Source organism: Felis catus, chromosome A1, assembly GCF_018350175.1.
Source record: "Felis catus isolate Fca126 chromosome A1, F.catus_Fca126_mat1.0, whole genome shotgun sequence".
Taxonomy (NCBI): Eukaryota; Metazoa; Chordata; class Mammalia; order Carnivora; family Felidae; genus Felis; species Felis catus.
In genome coordinates this window covers 133776627-133796762 of record NC_058368.1, presented here as the reverse complement: position 1 = coordinate 133796762, position 20136 = coordinate 133776627, and the positions used below count along the sequence as shown (strand labels likewise).

Here is a 20136-nt window from a genome sequence, read left to right as displayed (position 1 = left end):
TCCCACAAGTCCTGGCTGTTGGGTCCTTCCAAAGGCAAACGGTCAAGGTAAGAAGAGCCTCTACCATGCTTATGTGGCTGTGGTTAGTTCTAATACACTCTTGCTTCACTAGCAACAGGCTCAGGAAGTGATGAAAAACCAGCACATTTTTCACTGCTTACTTCCTAGCCAGGTGAATCATATATACACATACCCACAAATATATGATATATCACATACACACATACACACAGATACATCATATATCATATCATATATTATGCAATATATAACACAGAACACTCATAAATTCTTTAGAGCATCTGTTGAACCCTCCTACTCACTAGAATCCTCAATTTCCATACTGGGCATTTGTTTTTTTTTTAAGGTTTATTTATTTTGAGAGAGAAAGAGAGAGAGAACGCACACTTGTAAGAGCAAGACCGGCACCCAGAGAGAAAGAGGGAGGGAATCCCAAGCAGGCTCCACACGGTCAGCGCCAAGAGCCAAATGTGTGGCTCAGACTCAAGAACAGTGAGATCATGACCTGAGCCGACTCTGAGTCGGACACTTAACCAACTGAGCCACCCAGGCACCCCAGGACAGGGCATTTTTAATTGAACATGGCCCTAGCTCTATTCAGCTTAGCCCCTACAAACTTTATATGCCATCTACAAGGTGGCATTTAGGTGATTCTATAGGTGTTCGTTAACAGCATACTTGTACCAAAAGGGAGAGAGATACTGCTACTTATTGTTGGGAATTTATGAGCTAGTCAAACATTAAATGAGGGAGAGCAAAATATCCAACTCAAAAAAAGCTATGGTTACCCAGTGTCACAGCACAGAGATCCAATCTTATTTCGCACACAAATCAGATCAAATGAAGATGGAAATGCATAAAACATTACACAAAATGTTTCAAACCTCGATAAAAGCAGGCCTTGGAATTTGCATTAACAGCAATTTGCCTTTAGTAACGTTTCATATTTGAACATTTAATATGTGTTGAGGGGGGGAAGCAAATAAAATTCATCCAAATGCTTTCTTCAAGTATTGATAACAATATAGCCAAAGGTCAGAGCAATTATAAAACTCCAGGAGTTCTTTGTCACTGTAACAGTGTCTTTTATCCTATCCCTTGCCCCTGCTGCCTCCCTGCCTCCATTTCCTAAGTTCCATGGAGGGGATATTCATTCTCATAGAAGCTTTTCACCCTAAAGTATATGCAGTGTTCCTTCCAGACTTAAAAGCGGCGATATTATACACTCTTTCTATTTCTTTTGCTAGGGAAAATGTGGAACACCCAGACTGCCAATCTAGTAATAACACACCATGCAATGGGAGAGTCACAAACTTGGAAGGAGCCTCAAGTAGACATAAAAGCTACTTGGCATTATATATCAAGATTCATAAATATGTGCACGTCATTTTGGCTTAGAAATCTCTATTCTGGGAATTTATCCTAGGGAAATAGTTCCAAAAGACAGAAAAGCCTATATGCATGAATATGCTCGCTGTGGAGTGCTTTCATTCAATAAACCTCGATCAACTGTCTATGATGTGCCAGGTACCACGCTGGCATAAACTCTCTGCCTCAAGACATTTACTATCAGCTGGGAATTCAGATAAGTATACCCAGAATTAAAACATGTTGGGATAAAAGCTAACAGGGCTGTAGAGAAGCACTAGAAACACTGACATGTGTTGGAAAGAAGAGCAAAGAGAGGCAAGAAGGACTTTACAGAATTTTGGGTAATGCTCTTAACATCTCTTCACGTTATTTTTTTTTAGAGACACAGATAATGTTAAAATACGGGGGGGGGGGGACCCTTCATTATTCTGAAAAGACTTATCTTAATACATTTTAAAAATAAAAAATAACAAGCATGCATAATTGCCCTTAACAGCTCTCAGATGTGCGCCCCCCCCAACCCGGCCATGTTTCTCTCTACCGTGTGTGGGAGTTGGCATGTACCCATCAATCATGAAATCCTCGTTGGGCACATTCTATCAGTCTTTTCCCCATCTTAGTTTTCTACTAGACACCAGGGCGTCCCTAATCAAAATTGCTGAGAACTCCAAGTTCATTTTGCTTAAATACAAAACAAAATAAACCAACAACAAAAAAGTCTAATCGCTCCTTTGAGAACTTCCTCTTTTCAATGGCTCAGAGTGAGGTCAGTCAGAAAACTCTTGCTTTAGGGTTTCAGGAGGTCCTGCGCTAAACATGGTATTTATAATTTGTAGCAATTTTTGATTGTTTTTAGAAGTGAAAAAAATTCCAGTTTTAGGGGTTCTACTGGGAAGGTTTTGAAGAAGTATACATTGGACGCTCCTAGTAAGAGAGTAAGAAATACTAAATAGAGACATGTTGCCATGTACATAGAATGCCTGTATTTATTTACTCTTAGATTAGAGCAATTTCTATTCCCGCAACATGCTCAATACCCAATTCAAGTCCAGACAGGCTGTATATCACGGTGTGGGAGTTGTGTCGATACCTCTCTCAGCGTGTTCTGTCCTGTGTCACGGCTTGAGGCTTTGGCCATACTACAGAGGTGGAGAGGGGCTTTGGAAGGAATGTTATTTGAGAAGGCCACACCGGAACTATCTTTCTTTACAGAGCGCCTAAAGAGAAAGAAGGAACTTGAAACAATAATGGGAAGACTAAAGGTATGGGAGGATTAACATGGACCGAGTGCCTACAAGCGCTAGCCCCTGCCGGAGGTTCTGGGTGGGCAAAATCCTCCACACAGGACCAGAGTATACATTATTCAGCTTTGCAGGCCAGAGTCTCATGTTACAACTACTGGATTCTGCTACTGTAGCACCAGCAGCCATAGTTAGTACCTAAACGAACTGATGTGGATGAGTTGTAATACAGCTTTATGTGCAAAGACAGGCAGTGGGCCAGACTGGGCCTGTAGGCTGTAGTTTGTCTACAGAGCCCTGACCTAAGTGCTTCATAATTCACTTTATATGAGGCACAAAAAGTGTGATTATTTTTCCTAGTTAAGGATGAGGAAACCATGTATCCAAAGCAAGGTGACCTGCCTGTTACACGTCCAGATTGTTACAGTCAGAATTCCAACCAAGGTATGTCTAAAGCCGAAGTGTAAATTGTTTCCATGTGAAAGGTTCTCTTAAGTTGAAAACAGATAAGGAAGTCAATGTAAAAGAAAAAAAAAAAGACGAGTCTAAATCCTCGCTCTAGCTTAACATTAATCGATCTATGCCCACCTATGACACATTACAGCAGACATCATCAATGCTGGTAAAACAGGGATGTAGGTGAAGCACTCCTCCCAAAAGAAGCTTCTGAAATATTCAATACCGAACGTCTTTATACCAGAAGGGAAAAGGAACCAAATTCTGTATTATAATGTGTCAGATGATCACAAAGCTATACTGTAGTCACTCTCCTAGAACTGTAACACTCCCAGAGAGAACTCTGTAAAACACTACCAGTGATACTCATATATTTCCTAATTCATTCATTTCATGCCCAGACAGCACACTATAAAAGTGCTTAAAAAAAAAAAAAAAAAAAAAGGACGTGGTGTTTGGCCTTCAGGAACTTTTACAGAGTTGGAGGCAATACACAGACACTAAACAGTTAAGCATCACCTGCTGATCTGAAAAGCCACTTGAGTATGTAAAGAAAATTTAAGAGTGATGCATACAGTTTAGCGCCTGGGAATCAAGGAAGAGGCAAAAACAATGTGTGCACTCCTGCTTCCACTTGAACCTTCTTCAAAGTTCTTGCTCTTTTAATGCCTCCTGAGAAAGTGAAGATTCTGTTTTCACCCCAGGTGTCCTAGTTTAGAACCTGAAGACCAGGATCCAAGACCATCCAGGTTCCAACTTGCTGAACAGCTTCAAAGTTTTGTACCTGAACGTCAGTTTTGTCATCTTACAATAATGGGGTCTGACTACATGTTTCTTAAAGTCTTTTCCAAGTGACACCTTCCCTGAATGAGTTTTTCAACACAATTCTGTAGGCCCAACAATCAAAACAGGAAATAATAACCTGGATGAAACTCAGATGGCCACATGTCTTAATCCATGACATAGGCCTCTTTAAATTCTCACAGTAAGAAAAAGTTTCAATTATTAAAACTATCTCCCTTAAAAAGCAAAAGTAGCACTTAGAGAGTTGCACAATTATTTCTGAAAATTAAATGATGATTTTCCCCAAAGGACAGAGGGGAAAGGAAGATGTGGAACAGATGGATTCATTGTTCCCCTATGGAGAAAAAACATTTCTACACCTTGCAAAAATATATTAATTGGCCTGCCATCTGGCGAGCCTGCTCACATCCATAAGGGATAAAGTTTAGATCTTGAGGTTTAACATTTAAGCCTGTGGGGAGATGGTAATTGGAATCTTTCGGAGTTAGCATTAGTATTTTTAAAGGGAACATTTCAAGAGAGCTCTGAATATAAGTGGAGAAAAACAGGACCTAAAATGTGAGACCATCTAAGGTGACATCACTGGTGTCAGTGGCCTGGGCCTCACTCTGCACACCAGGGAGCTGGCCATGGACACTCCCACGTATGGTAAGGCTGTGCCTTGGCTCAGTGGCTTTCAGACAATGGTCTTCATGCTTCCATACAACTTCATAGATAATTCCTATGTACCTTCTTGTACATTAGAGGTATTTTTCAAATTTTCTGGATATTATACCACTGTAAAGCTGGCTATTTATTTATTTATTTATTTATTTAACGTTTCTTTATTTTTGAGACAGAGAGACAGCATGAACGGGGGAGGGTCAGAGAGAGGGAGACACAGAATCTGAAACAGGCCCCAGGCTCTGAGCTGTCAGCACAGAGCCCGATGCGGGGCCTGAACTCACGGACCATGAGATCATGACTTGAGCCGAAGTCAGACGCTTAACCGACTGAGCCACCCAGGCACCCCAAAGCTGGCTATTTAAAAGAATGCCTTTAAGGGAAAAAAAATCAGCTCATAAAAGAGGAGCTACAAAATACGAATTTTGTGGTATATACACGTGCACTCGGAAAATAAAACTTGGAATGATAACTGCATATTTTTAATATGGGAATGTTTGAGTACTAGAATCTGGGGAAATTTTTTGACTCTACAGTTGTTGGTATTTTCTCCATTCTCTGTCGTCAGCATGCATTATGTTCACGTTTTACCTTAAAAGCTATCTACATTCCACTGAGACTAAAATTGTTCTTTAGTTAAGGGTGCCTGGGTGGCTCAGTTGGCTAGGTGTCTGACTTCAGCTCAGGTCACGATCATGTGGTCCAGGAGTTTGAGCCCTGCGTTGGGCTCTGTGCTGACAGCTCGGAGCCTAGATTCTGCGTTGGATTCTGTGTCTCCCTCTCTCTCTGCCCCTCTCCTGCTCACACCAGTCTGTCTCTCTCTCTCAAAAATTAAAAATACTGGTAAGAAGCAATAAATTATTTTACAAAGCAATTAAAGTATCTTGAGTTTACCTTTTATAAAATGTATGTTTTGTTTTGCTGTCACTTGCATTGAAAAACTCCAAGATTCCTTTTGGATGTCTGTATTTATTTTCCAACATTCATAATTTATGTCTTAAACTACATACCTTCCACCTCATGGCCCAATAAACACCTCCAGATTGTTTTAAACAAATCTGACCAGCAGGAAATAGTTAATCTGGTTTCTTACAACTTCTTCACCTTTGTAGGATCAAGGGGCTATTATACATTAATCATGTACCACGATTTCGGTAGTTTCTGCTTTCCTCTCAGGGATCTCATGATGCATTTTCCTGGTACCTCCTGAATATTATTAACCAAGTCATCAAACTCTGTGTTAATCATCTTCCTCATCAAAATAATTTTTGAAAAGGGTGACACAATGTAACACTGTATCTTGGCTGGGATCCTAGAATAGAAAAAGGACATCAGGGAAAAAAAAGAACCTATAGTCTGAATAAAATATGGAAACTAAGTTTTTAAAAAGGGAAGGAAGGGGTGAGAAAAACAAAACACCTTATTCTAATCCAATATGAGCAGTATCAAACAATTAAAAAACACCTACAACTTTTTGAGGGTATGGAAAAGTGTGGTGGTGGTCACAGGACTGTGTCTGCCAAAATTCATGGAACTGCAAACCTGAAAGGAATGGCTTTACTGTCTCTAAACTGGATCTCAATAAACCTAATTAAAACAAAACAAAACAGATCTCGCGGTCTGGGAGTTCGAGCCCCGCGTCAGGCTCTGGGCTTATGGCTCAGAGCCTGGAGCCTGTTTCCGATTCTGTGTCTCCCTCTCTCTCTGCCCCTCCCCCGTTCATGCTCTGTCTCTCTCTGTCCCAAAAATAAATAAACGTTGAAAAAAAAATTAAAAAACAAAACAAAACAAAACATACCTATCGCCCTGGACTTGTTCTAGAGCAAGTAAATACCAGCGGTCAACCTAGAGTCCCAAGCAATCTGGAGAAGGCCTAGGCCTGGGTTAGTGGCAGTGAAAACGAAGGTACGGAACATGTGAAAAAGCCTCTGAAGGGAATACTTGCTTCTTCCACTCCCTCCTCAGGAAGGGGCAGCCGTTCCCTCAAATAGAGCTCAGATATTGTACCAATAAGAGCCACAAGATGGCCAGTGAAGGATTTCTGTTTTTTAGAGAATCCTGGATACAGTATTTGTGCCTTTTGCATGCTACAGATTCCTTATTCTATTTTTTTATAATTGTCTTATGCAGAGCAAAGCAGTTACTTCTTAGTTCTTTAAATACAATGACTTTCCCAAGGAAAAGATGTATTTAAGTGAGTGCCTTCCACTCATCTCCCTTTTTAAAAAAAAAAAAAAAACAAGGTAGTTAGCACTAGCATATTCAAAACCAATTATTAGATTGTTAAAAAGTGAGGAAGAAGCCTGTAAGCAATTCATCTCTAAAATCCCAACTGATCTTTTTTTGTTTTTTGGCATTCAAACTGTATTGTCAACTTGTGTCCTTAGAGGAAATGAACTGTATGTACAAGATCAGCAAGGATTGTGAAATGTGTTCCTAATACATACATTCATGTGAACGCACAGGATTTTATAATATTTAGAGAGAAATCTCAGAAAAGTGAGCTTGGGGACAGCAGTGTTACTCATTCAAAAGGCCTCTGAGATAGCAGACTTCGGAGCTATACCATAAGTAAAACCTCAATTTTACCAACCCACTCAAATACCAGTATAGACTGATACTTTAAGACGAGGAAAGCACAGGAGAATACATACACAGTTTCCATTAATGGGAGAGGGAATCAGCAAGCGGCATTTTAACACAAAGTAAAACCTACCTCTATTTTTCACCCTCTTCCCTCAGACAGCAAGCAGGTGGCATTTCTATCGCACAGATGAAAATTATCAGGGCTCTGTATTCCCACACCTATCTTCAAATTGCCAGGTGGATTCTGTACCATAAAACCTGAGATGCTAGAATCTTACTTTACAATTATCATTTTCAATAATTAGAATGTTGCTGGAGTTATACTCCATTGGAGACAGAAGAATACAGTTAAATTTCTATCCAGATTAACCTCTTACTACTGGCAAGATTCAGGCAGTTAATTGATTTTGTTAAGCCCCCATGTTTCCTTCTGTAAAATAGATTATTATAGATAGGGTACAACCGAGGTGACAAACTTCCTCAACACATGTTCCGCCTCTCTGTCTTGCTTTGCTGATGTCGGTACATCTCCTACCGGTTATTACACGCTGCTGTTAATTACCTGGTTACACTGCTTTCTAACCCCACCAAAAGGAAGGATCGTGCCACATGCATCTTTGGTTCCCAGGTGATAACCACAGCCCTCATCACATAAAAGGTACTCAACAAATATTTGGTACGTACGTGAGTAAATGAGGCAATGCGATGATTCCACAGACCCTGTCCACAGAAGTCAAATGTAGTCAAACTAGGCTATGAGGTTATCAGGATTCAGAAGGTGATTCAGGCGACCCATGAGCCACAAAGCAGGAAAAGGCTCACACAGAGATGCATAAATCATAAATACCCCCTCCAAATATGTTTAAATATAAACAACATCCCATGTTTCAGAGGTCAATCCCCCAGCTCTGAGCTTTTGGCCCAGTTTCTAATCATTTGACTCCTCTTTCGTACTACATTAACCAAAGAAAATAAATTGAAAGAGGAGCTGCACGGCCTTGAGTATCAGGGGCCTATCCCGTCCCAATCAAACCCCTGAGACATCCTAAGGAACCCAGTCTGTGAAGAAGGCAAAAACACAACAAAGAAGACAAAAGTGAAATCACGATAGCCTAACAGGCCTTAACATAGAGTTCAAGATACATACACACCTGGAGCTTCCCAACAAAGTCCATAAATGTTGGGCCATGAATCCCCTCCAAACATGTTAGTTTCTTATTAAATAGATCTGAAATCAAACCTGTTAAGTGGCCGAAGAAACAGCGACAGGCCACTGCCTGTGGGACACACCTAAAAGAATGGAAGAGCTGAAAAGCAAGCCTGAGTTTCTTCAGCTCTGGGCCGGGCATGCCACTCACACGGGAACTAGAAAACTGGCTCAAACTGAAAACGATAATCTTTCTGGAACAACAGGTCATGACGAGCTTCCTTAATGCCAAAGTAAGTGTTTAGAGGGGACTTCTACTAACCGAAAGAAAGTGTAAACGGCTTATATATTTACTCTGGCTTGAATACAACATTTCTGAATATGCCTATCGGTGCCAAGAGTCAGAACCCTTTTCCTCATGGACCTTAAACCTGGAACCCATTCCATGGAATCTATTTCCCAGGAATGACATCAAAAGCCTGTATCACATTAATATCCAAACAGCTCAATTATCTGTACCTTCTGACTCCCAAATCACCCTAGGCCTGGTATAAGAAGACAGACTAATTTTAAAGTCCTTAAAAGGTAAGGCAAACCACAACCTCTAATATTTAAAGAGCTTCTTTTAAGAAGCCATCAAATGATTTGTAATCAATCACAATTTCAAAGAAAACAGAAGTCTATGTACCTAGAAGGCATCTTGGCAATGAGGAAGCTGGTAAAATGAACTCAAAACCACTAAGATCTAAGAAGTGTTCTGAAGAGAGAATTCTTGAGCCTGGATTCCTGTTAAGAAGGCTTATACAAACCACTATTAATTTCTCACCTTAAAAATCCTAGAGTTGCAAGGCTAACGTATCTGAAATTAATGAAAGAGAAGACAACTATTGAAAAAGAATGCTATAGGGGCACCTGGGTGGCTCAGTCAATTGGGCGGCTGACTTTAGCTCAGGTCATGATCTCGTGGTCTGTGGGTTCGAGTCCCACGTCTGGCTCTGTGCTGACAGCTCAGGGCCTGGAGCCTGCTTCCAATTCTGTGTCTCCCTCTCTCTCTGCCCCTCCTCTGCTTGCTCTCTGTCTATCTCTCTCTCTCAAATAAAAAAAGAAAAGAAAATTAAAAAGAAAAAAGAAAAAGAATGTTATATACAAATTTTATAGGTCACAGTGAAAATAATGGCAATAATTATCCCTTATTAACTCTCTGGTCCAAACATCTAACCCCAAATATCCAATACTAAAACATATAGAAAATTATAATTTGTAAGCATAGAAGCTCATTTTGGCAAATCTACCATAAGAACTATGACTTAAAACACCCCTGAATTACCCCTTCCTCTGAGTTCTGCTATTGATCCCTGAGGCCATTTGAGATCTAACATAAAAACTTCCTTTGCTTAAGAATGTATCAGAATGGTTAAAATTAACAGTACAAGAAACAAAAGGTATTGGTGAGGATGCAGAGAAAGGGGAGCCCTCTCACACTGCTGGTGGGAATGCAAACTGGCATAGCTACTCTGGAACACAGTATGTAGGTTCCTCAAAAGGTTCAAAATAGAACTATCCTACAATTACACTACTAGGTATTTACCCAAAATGTACAAAAATATGGATTCGAAGGGGTACATGCACCCTGAAATTTATAGCAACATTATCAACAGCCAAACTATGGAAAGAGCCCATATGGGCTCTTGACTGATGAATGGATAAAGGAGATGTGGTGAGGGGTGCCTGGGTGATTCATTTGGTTTGAGCATCTGACTTTAGCTCAGATCAGGATCTCACAGTAAGTTGGTTTGAGCCCCAGTGCACAGCCTGCTTGGGATTCTCTCTCTGCCCCTCCCAGCTCACATGCACGCTCTCTCTCTCTAAATAAATAATAAACTTAAAAAAAAAAAAAGATGTGGTGTATATATACAATGGAATATTAGTCAAGCATCAAAAAGAATGAAATCGTGCCATTTGCAACGATGTAGATAGACCCTGTTAAGTGAAATAAGTCATTCAGAGAAAGACGAAATACCAAAAGATTTCACTCATGTGGAATTTAAGAAAAAAAACATATGAACAGATGGGACAGGGAGAAAGAGAGGGACACAAACCTTAAGAGACTCTTAAAGACAGAGAACAAATTGAGGGTTGATGGAGAGAGGTGGGTGGGGGATGGGCTAGATGGATGATGGGTACCAAGAAGGGCACTTACTGTGATGAGCACTAGGTGATGTATATAAGGGATGAATCACTGAATTCTACTCCTGAGACCAATATTGCACTGTTTGTAAACTAACTAGAATTTAAATAAAGATTTGAGAAGAAAAAAAACCAATGTATCTTTTATGGAAAATGCAAATTCATCACCATCCATTCAAACTGTCAAATTAGGTGAATGTGCCTATCAGCTGTTTTGCCACCTGTGTGCCCTTTTGGAGAGGTTGAGCAAGCATAGGCTAATTTTACAATGAACCATTTTTTGGATTAGCAAATATTTGTGTTTATTTGGATGAGTACTCAAATGGAGAACACCAAGTGGATAAAATTACTCTTTAGGTGGGGGAAAAAAAAATCTATCTGACATGGCTTCAGTATCTCTAGAGCTCAGTGTCTAACAGAGATAATCTACTTGGAAAAGTCTTTGATTTTGTATCAGAAGTCGTGAGATCAGCCAAATGTAAGTAGTATTTTTACAGGAATTTTATCTCAAGTTTCAAGATCAACAAGCCATTCCAAATGAACCGTAAGAAATAACATTACATAATAGTCACTTAATGGCTATTGTTTTACAGTAACAAAGGTTTCATTTACCCTATTTCCTAGACTACTTTATTCACCAGGCAGTTTCTCCCATGACAAACATACCTCTTCCTCTTAACCCCTCCGTGTATATGTAAAAATAGAACATTTAATACTTATGATTTCTAATTTAAAGATATCCATCATCTAGCATTTGAAAAGCTACGCATGTTAAAGGGACATAGGTGATTTTTATGCAAGCTATGGATTCAGTGATTTTCTTCAAATTTAGCAGCCAATCAGTTTGGCAGTGGCTGGATAACAGTCTAATAGTGACTCAAGAAAGAAATGCACTAAGGTCAAAGTCAGGGTCCTGAGACACCGACATGCACTGTAATGTTTAAAATTAGAATAAAGCATAGCAAAGACAGCTTTAGGAAATACTCATATGGCAAAATGACCCTGGTGAATCCATCAGTTTTCTTCTCTTTCTGATTCTATGACCCTAGGAGACCTCAGCAAGGGTCATCAGTTCCTCATTCCCTCCGCCCAGGTGATTCACTCAGAAACTAATATGTTATCTCCAAAAGTATCTGCAGTTTGAAATGCCACATCACGCTAGAAAGTTTCCAGGGACACGGAGCTGGTTCTTACCTTTAAGAGCTAAAAGCTTACTTGAGAACTTCACAACACAAATAGTAGGTGGCAGAGCATACGCCACGATCTGGATTTTGCCTATATATTGCCTACAATTACTGTTTCCTAAGGGATCCCAGACTGTAACACAATCTGAGCCACTGACAAATCTAAGAACACCAAGTCAGTGGAATGTAGCAAGTGTCAGGGTTCTGTAACAACCCAAGCAATGTGAAGCTTAAGAGATAAACATTAATGGCTGTCTAATCTCCTTACCAGTCTGTTTATACCTTCAAATGCTGCTCAGGCCTTATAAATAAATAAAAAAGTAAGTAAGTAAGTAAGTAAGTAAGTAACTAAGAAAGTAAGTAAGTAAGAAACAAAAGCACCATATGATGTTTCAGTCTGATTTTGGCATAACTACCTTCTCTAATAAGTATGTCCAATGGCCATTAATGTTGTTAAACCTCCTGCATATCTTCTTGTTCTATTAATGAGGTTTCGGGTCAACATTTTCAGAATTTACAAACAAGTCCACAAGGGAACTTTCCTGATTACCAGGACAGAGGAAAAGAAAATAAAGTACCAGAACCTAAGTGTTAATGACCATGGGAACTTCTATTTAGAGATCTTTCAAGTTACACAATGTCCCACGTACCACAAAAACCCAGTTTGCTATTATATACTCAAGACTTCCACTGATAGAGATTGCACCTCTAATAAGTGGATTTATACACACCCTGTGCCCACTTTCATCCAGGTAGCCCCAGGACTATTTTAATATCTTGGCTCTACTACTTAACTTTCAAAGGGATTACTCAGTTACCATGACGTCACTCCCAAATGACTAGGTTACATGTCGTAAAGACAGCTCAGATTAAAATAGCTTGTGCGTGCTCACTCACACAAGATGGGTGTGTATGGGGGTGAGGCGGGGACTCGGGACTTCCAGTCTTAATCTCCTGGAGAAATCAGCCTCTTTCCAGTCTCCCAAATTATGCAGGAGTCCTATTCCAAGTTTTCTCCTCTAGGACCCATTTCCACATAGGGACTCAAGTTACTTCCTAACCCCAACACCTCTCCGTTCTTAGCCCAGAAGGCAGATACTCTCCATCTTGAGGTGTACGATTCTCTTGTTTTAAAGACATCACCTAGGCTTCTGGTAACAGTATCTAAGTGTAAAGAGAACCAAGCAAAGCCATAAAAGCATATAATGTTCTACCCTGTCACTGTGAACTTGGTGATATACTCCTCCTAGTGCTGACAAGTTCTAGCAATGAATAGCCCATGCCTGCCCATGGAGCACAGACTTTATATTATAATGGTTTATTTTTAAAGAACTAATTTTTAAATCCTCCTTTTGCACTCTCTCTCACACACACACACACCCATCTCATTTCTTTCCTCCTCTCTTCTCTATCCCTCCCTCTCAACCCCCAAAGACCTTCCTATTCAAGGAGCAAAACAGTCTGCAATCTCCTATTGAAAGCTTCACACTAGAGAATAAAAGCGTTATTTTCGACATGTGCATATTCCTGCTCACGTCCTTTGTACGTGGTAAACTTTACTAGAGTACAGGACACACAGACTGCTGTGGCGTGGGGCGGCCAGGATCTCCCCAGGTACCACTCAGACAGCTGCTGGCTGTTCCTGGCCTGGGGACTTGGCTTTCTGCTCTTCCCTAAGGGGATGCCTTATTAGGTTGGGGGAGGAGGATCCACCAAGGGAGGGTCTCAAGGAATGCTACCAATGTGGGAGCTAACCCTGAGGGGCAGACCAAAGGGTGAGTCCTGCAGTGACTGGCAGTCCCATCCAGCAGGCAGAGAACACAGTCTGGAGCTTGAAGAAAGGAGAGGGATGAAAGGAAGCACTGATGAAACAGGCCTGGGCAGAGCTCCGAGTGGGAGGAAAGGGGTGCAGAGACTCGGGGAGGGGCCACGCCTGCAGGTCAGGCATGGACAGGATGAGAGGAAGCCAGTGAGTGAACTGGGTTTCAGCCTCCAGAGGAACACACTTCGGGGAGAGTCAGAGCTCAAGCTCCTGAAAAGACAAAGTGGTGGGGGCAGGGGGAGGGAGCTTCGGGCACTCAGAGCCTGTGATGTGAAGCAAGAGTGGTAAGTGACGAGGTACTCATAAGGCTGTGGACAGAGCCTGAGCTTCCAGAGACGTGGTGAAAAGGAAACTGTCATTGCCCATTTGGGCGATGAGGCAGACAATAAAATGAGCAACAGTGAGTAAGGGGATATGATTCAGGGAACAGAGCTGCCGGGCCGGCTGTGAATGTGCAGGAGCTGGGACATGATGATGTGTCACTGCTGTAGGTAGCTACCCGCAGAGAGTGGTTACCACCCATGGTCTGCGATTCCTCACTTGACTACTATTTCCTGGCTCTTGGGCCTCAGCCCCAGCCCCACCCCCACCCTGTCACTGCCTCTGCTCTTGGTGCTGAGGTCGCTCATGCCTTCCCCATTGTCAGACACAAGGCACATGTTCCTGTTGTCTCTCTGTGCAGTGACACTGCTGCCTGTCCTCCTCACTGGAGCTCCATGAGAACACTCCAGATTCTCCTCCAAGTCTCTGTACCTGTACCTATCTGAATCTCTGCCCACTCCTTAAATGGAGCAACCTTATTCTCCCACAGATTGATCTACCTTATTTTTCGGATGGCCCTAATGATGACTCTCAAGCTTATTATTTCTGGTCCAGCCTCCCTGGTGCCCTGAACCCACACCCCCAATGGCCTGTCTAGGGATCTTTGTTTCCTGCCTCAGAGCCTTTGCCATTCCCAGATGCCAATCCCAAATGCTTCCCACCAATGGCTCCTTCACGGTTTTTAGGTCTCCTGCTCAGTTTTATCTACCTCCTCAAAAGACACTCCCTGACCACATGATCTAAAGCAGCCCCCAACACTGTTACTCTCTCTTCTCAGCACTTACTTATAAGCCTTTGGAACACTGATGACCATTGGACAACTGATTTATTTAGATGCTTGTTTATTTGCAAGGCCCAAGCACTCTGTCTTGTTCACCACTATAGTCCTTGCCCAGCCCAAGATATTGGTGCTGTGAATACTGGCTGAGTGAAGGAAGGTACACTCCTTACATTCAGCACACATTAGATGCTCAATAAATTAGATTAATCAGGCTTCTGGGGATCGAAGAGACTAGTACAAGTTCTTTGGTTTTCCCTTCCCCCACGCCTCTTTGTAAAGGTAGTTCCTTCATCTCCCAGGTCACATTCCCCAGGGCCACTATGCAACGTTTCCTGGTCTCTCAGAGCCGATGGTTCATCAATTTTTATCAACTTGATACCCTTCGTCTCTCTCAAAGTCATAATCTCACCGTATTCCTTCCTCAGGCCTGCATAACCTTTTCGGTAGGCTACTGCAATGACTCATTCATTGGTTTCCAGGTCCCACCCTCCTCTCACAGACCTAAAATCCCCAAAGCTGCCAGATAGGACTTTGTCCTTTTGGGTAAAGGCCAAGCAAGCTCCCACAAACAGCAAGTGCCTCAACTCTCATCCTTAGCCTGATCGCCCACTACTCATCCCCTTGTTGTAATGATAGAAGCAATGTGAATACTGAGTATCTACTGATAGTTTTTATGTGCCAGGCATTTTACTCATATGAGCATATTTTCCTCCTTACAACAATCCTGTAAGTAATTTACCTGTCCCCGGTTTATAGATGGAGCAACTCTAGTCCAGTGAACTTGCCCAATCTCATTCAAACCCAGGTGAACTGGCTTTTAGATCAACCCTCTTCACACTGTGGTATACTGTATTGCCTCTGCAAACTTTATGCATCAACAATACTGAGTTATGCTTCTGGTTTTTTATGCTCCAGCAATACTGAGCTATGTATAGTCCCTTGAACTCTGTTGCTAAGGACACTGTGCCTTCATACACACCATTTCTTTTGCCCTTTGGGATGGCCCTGTCCTTCGGCCTGATAAATAGAAGAAACCTATCCTTCAAAACCTCCCTGAGGTATTGTCTTTTCCATATGGCTTGTCCTTTGGCTCCTTGAGACCAAAGTCTCTCTTCCCCACTGGCCACTCCTATAGCTTATATGTACCTTATAAATACTTCTCTATTACCCTGGTTTGCAATGATTCATTTGCATGTCCTCACTGAAGGCAATTCTATGACTCAGCTTGGGGCTGCAGTGCCCAGGCACACAATAGATGCTCAGTAAATGTGGATTTAATGGGACTTTCCATAAAAGGGGTGGGTACAAATTCACTAATACCCCACATGTCAGGACAAGAGAGAAGTGTATTCTTCATACTCTTTAGAGACACATATTCATGACGAAAACAAAAAGAAAAACTCACCAAACACTACAGATGTTTCTGAAAGGAAGATGAAGCATACATAAAAATTCAATACATTCAGCAGTTAAAGATCCCTGAATGTACCTGCTGTTCGGAGCAACTGCTGAGTAATATGAATTCAGAAAAAAAATAAAACGAAAGAAAGAAAACATTAAAAAAAAAACCATTTGCAACTACACGGATGGAACTAGAGGGTATTATGCTAAGCGAAATTAGTCAGAGAAAGACAAATATCATATGACTTCACTCATATGAGGACTTTAAGAGACAAAACAGATGAATATAAGGGAAGGGAAGCAAAAATAATATAAAAACAAGGAGGGGGACAAAACATAAAAGACTCTTAAATATGGAGAAAAGAGGGTTACTAGAGGAGTTGTGGGGGCGGGGGGAAATGGGCTAAATGGGTAAGGGGCATTAAGGAATCTACTCCTGAAATCATTGTTACACTATATGCCCACTAACTTGGATGTACGTTAAAAAAAAAAATGAAAGAATAAAATTGAGAAATAATAAAGTACACAACTTTCAAGTAAAGAAAAAACAAAAACAAAAAAACCCCAAAGCAACTTTTAGCCCATGGGTTCTTGCAAAATACATTAGGAAACTTGTTCCAAGTGATTAACTGAGTCACAAGGTGCTTATTGGCATGGAAAATGACACTCAATTTAGGTGTCATTGAGATCTGGATAGCATGAGGTCAGCCCAATGAAAACATGACAGATTTCTGACCATTAAGGTTAAAAATCGAGTATCTTCTAGATTCTCTAGACTGTGTATTATCAAGACTAAAGTCGCACCTCAAAACTGAGCAGCAATACTTATAAATCAATGGTAGCCCTCTCTTTACATATGTGATATAAATCAAAGAGAAGCCTGATCTTCTTCCCCACAAAAGTTTTTAATCCAACAGGGGAAAAAGGTCATTGACATCAGTGGTAACATGAAGTAGCTGTAGATTTCGGTCCCTCAAAGCAGCAGGTGAATGGCTGTACTGAGTCAGCCTTGAGGAAATGAGAAAGGGAAAGAGGAGATCAAGGCAGACATCAAAAAAGAAACTGCGTCTGGTTGAAAAGGAGTGCTTGATGAGATGGGACATCTTTGCCTTCTACCCGATCTCAGCAAGGAAAACTTCCAGTGTCTCACTATGGCCGTTCCCTTTATTCACAGGGATATGTTTCAAACCCCCCAGAAGAAGCCCAAAAGATGCCAAAGAGTACCGAACCCTATATACACCATTTTCTTCTACATCCAAAATAAAATAAAGTTCATAAATTTGGCACAGTAAGAGATTAACAACGGTAACTAATAATAAAATAGAATAATTATAACATAGTGTAATCAACATTAGGCGAATATGGCCTGTCTCTCAAACTTTATTACACTGTATTCACCCTTCTTCTCGGGATGATGTACAAAGTGTCTATGCGAGGAGATGAAGTCAGGCGAATGATGTAAGCATCGTGACCTAGTGTTTGGTCGCTATCATCTGCTTTGGGACTGTGGCTGACCACAGGTAACTGCACCAAGTGGAACCACAGATTAGGGAGGACTGCTGTGTTAAGTAGATATTCTTCATCGCCTTGAGGAAGTGGCCCTCTATGCCCGGTTTTCTGAGAGTTTTTGTCATATGAGTGAGTAATGGATTTTTCTGTGATCCTGTGATAATGCTTACTTAGCTTATTTATGTGATGGATTCCATTGATTGATTTTCTGGTGTTGAACCACCTGTGCATAGACCTGGGACCAACAGGTCATGATGAATAATTGTTTTTGTACAGTGCTAGATTTGATTTGCTAGTAGTTTACTGGCAGAAGCTATGAGGCATTTTCCAGGCAAAACTTCCCTAGAAGTATAAACCTTAAGACAGTGTCACTTGTGATCATTCAAAGAATTTGACAGCAAGGCAAGAGGAAGTAAAGATATTTTGAAGGGCTTAAGACTTTACAGAATATTTATAAAAATTTTCATAAAATTAAAAGAAGAAAATTTCCCTTAAAATGAAAACGACATGACAAAAAAACACACAGTTTCCAATGGAATATGTGAGCTTTACGGCAAAACACAAAGTCAGTGTACACCCAGACAAGTGCTGTCCGTCACAGTCAAGACAAAAAAGAATGAAGGGAACAATAAATTGTCCTTGAGGGGGGCGCCTGGGTGGCGCAGTCGGTTAAGCGTCCGACTTCAGCCAGGTCACGATCTCGCGGTCCGGGAGTTCGAGCCCCGCGTCAGGCTCTGGGCTGATGGCTCAGAGCCTGGAGCCTGTTTCCGATTCTGTGTCTCCCTCTCTCTCTGCCCCTCCCCCGTTCATGCTCTGTCTCTCTCTGTCCCAAAAATAAATAAACGTTGAAAAAAAAAAAATTGTCCTTGGGATTCAGGATAAGGAATTCAGGCTGTCAGTTCGTCAATACTGTGTAACAATCTAGGCCCGGGATTAGGTCTGCAGGATCCTCTGTGCAAGAACTCAGGGAGTTAGAAGTTACAGGCCCAGGCAGGCCCAGTTTCAAAACTTCAAAGTTTCCCTCTGACAGAGCAAACCAAGCCATGCTGAACTGGCAAGGCAAATGAGACGGAGCAAACCAAAAAGGCTTCCATGATGACAACGGCCCATACAATACAGACTTAAGGCGAGAATGGGAAACCATTCGCCTTCTCCTTCTTTTGTCTGAGTGGTATAAACATCCCATCCCAAAGAGCTCTAAGATGTTCATTCACATGCTCCAAGCTGGATTTCAGTCTCTGATAGATGCAAGAAGCTGATATTAAAGAAAAGGTTAGGATGAGGTTCCCGAAGTTATTAAATTAATCAGAACAAGTAGCTAGGAAAAACACGTAAAATGAATGATCCATCAGACCAAGTCGGCAAGTGTTCAGAAAAGCTCGGCTTGCGCCACAGAGATATGCCCAGGGCTAAGGCACATGACCTGAGTGTGAGGGCAAGGGGTCCTCACCTGAACACCAGGCGCACCCACAATGAGACTGGCTAAAGGACAACCTGAGGATGGCGAGGTCTTTTTGAAAGGACAGATTTAGGGAACCTGATGAGCCAGCTGAGGAATGGGGTTAATGTGGGGGTTGGAGGAGGAGACAGGATTTAGAGCAGGGAAGGGAGGTCACAGAATGGGAAGAGTCCCACTGTAAGCATATGCTACATGTCCTTAGGGAAGGACACAGAGCTGGAACTGATCACTGTATAATAAGAGAATGCAACAACTACATACATCGCCCTGGACCGGAAGACACCTGACCTTCAAGTTTCCCAATCTCCATAATAAATATAAAGTAGTGCCGGTCTTTGAGACCAATAAGTAGATGTGTGTAGACAGGATCTTCAAGACACATATGTGGAAACTCTGGGAATCCTGGAAATCCCCAGTAACAGACGGGCCGTGACAACCTACACTAATAGAAGGGAGGGAAGAAAATCCATCCCCTTTTCTGTTTCCCTGAACTGAAAAAAACAGGTCTATGACTTAAGGAGTAGAGAAAGCCCTCCCACACTCTCCCATTTTGCTGGGAAGAACCTAAGTGACTTCAGAATATGGGCTCTCTGCCCATGTGAGCTATCTGAATTGGCGTGTTCTGGGCTGGAACTAGAATCCCCTGGGCTGGAAAGTCAGGGTCAGACTGGCCTGAGAATTCGCTCAATAGTATTATCAACAGGTAGATGGCTAGAGGCCCCAGCTGCTTTTCAGACTCAGACACACAGGTGTGACGTCAGAGCAGACTGCTCTCTAGAAGTGGCTCCAGGTAAGAGTACGGATTGCATCATAGCCAGGACTAAACCACTCGGGAATATAAGGGCCCTCAGCAAACTGAAAAGGTAAGAAACAGACTTTCCTGCCATGAAAGTGGTGGTCTTATTCACAGACAGCATTATCTCATCAACTAACTACTTGTGTTTATTTTGCTGGGGGAGAGGTGCATGGATGATACATCTCGAACAAAAATGACCAACACCAAAAGATAAGGTCTCTGAATATATATAGCAGAACAAGAAAAGCACAGCTACCTTATGTAAATGGCACAACTTGAGAATCTCACACGGTTTATTGGTACCAACTCTGTTCAAATTGCATTAAAGGTAGTATGACTTTAAAATCTACTCAGTGTCAGACATACACGTGTGTGTTTTATATGTGT

General features: G+C 41.6%; 1 protein-coding gene across 20 annotated transcripts in view; it reads right to left on the bottom strand.

Annotated features, from left to right (window-relative positions):
* MAST4 (microtubule associated serine/threonine kinase family member 4) overlaps positions 1–20136 on the bottom strand; it is a 565494-nt gene that overhangs the window by 146014 nt on the left and 399344 nt on the right. Inside the window, exon 1 of one of the 20 annotated variants that reach the window (XM_045061561.1) lies at positions 8294–9259. The exons of the other annotated variants lie outside the window; for them this stretch is intronic. Within the exon in view, the coding sequence (XP_044917496.1) occupies positions 8294–8331 (38 nt within the window). The 5' untranslated portion in view covers positions 8332–9259. Of the gene's footprint in view, positions 1–8293; positions 9260–20136 lie in introns of those variants that run through there. 20 annotated transcript variants of the gene reach the window in all.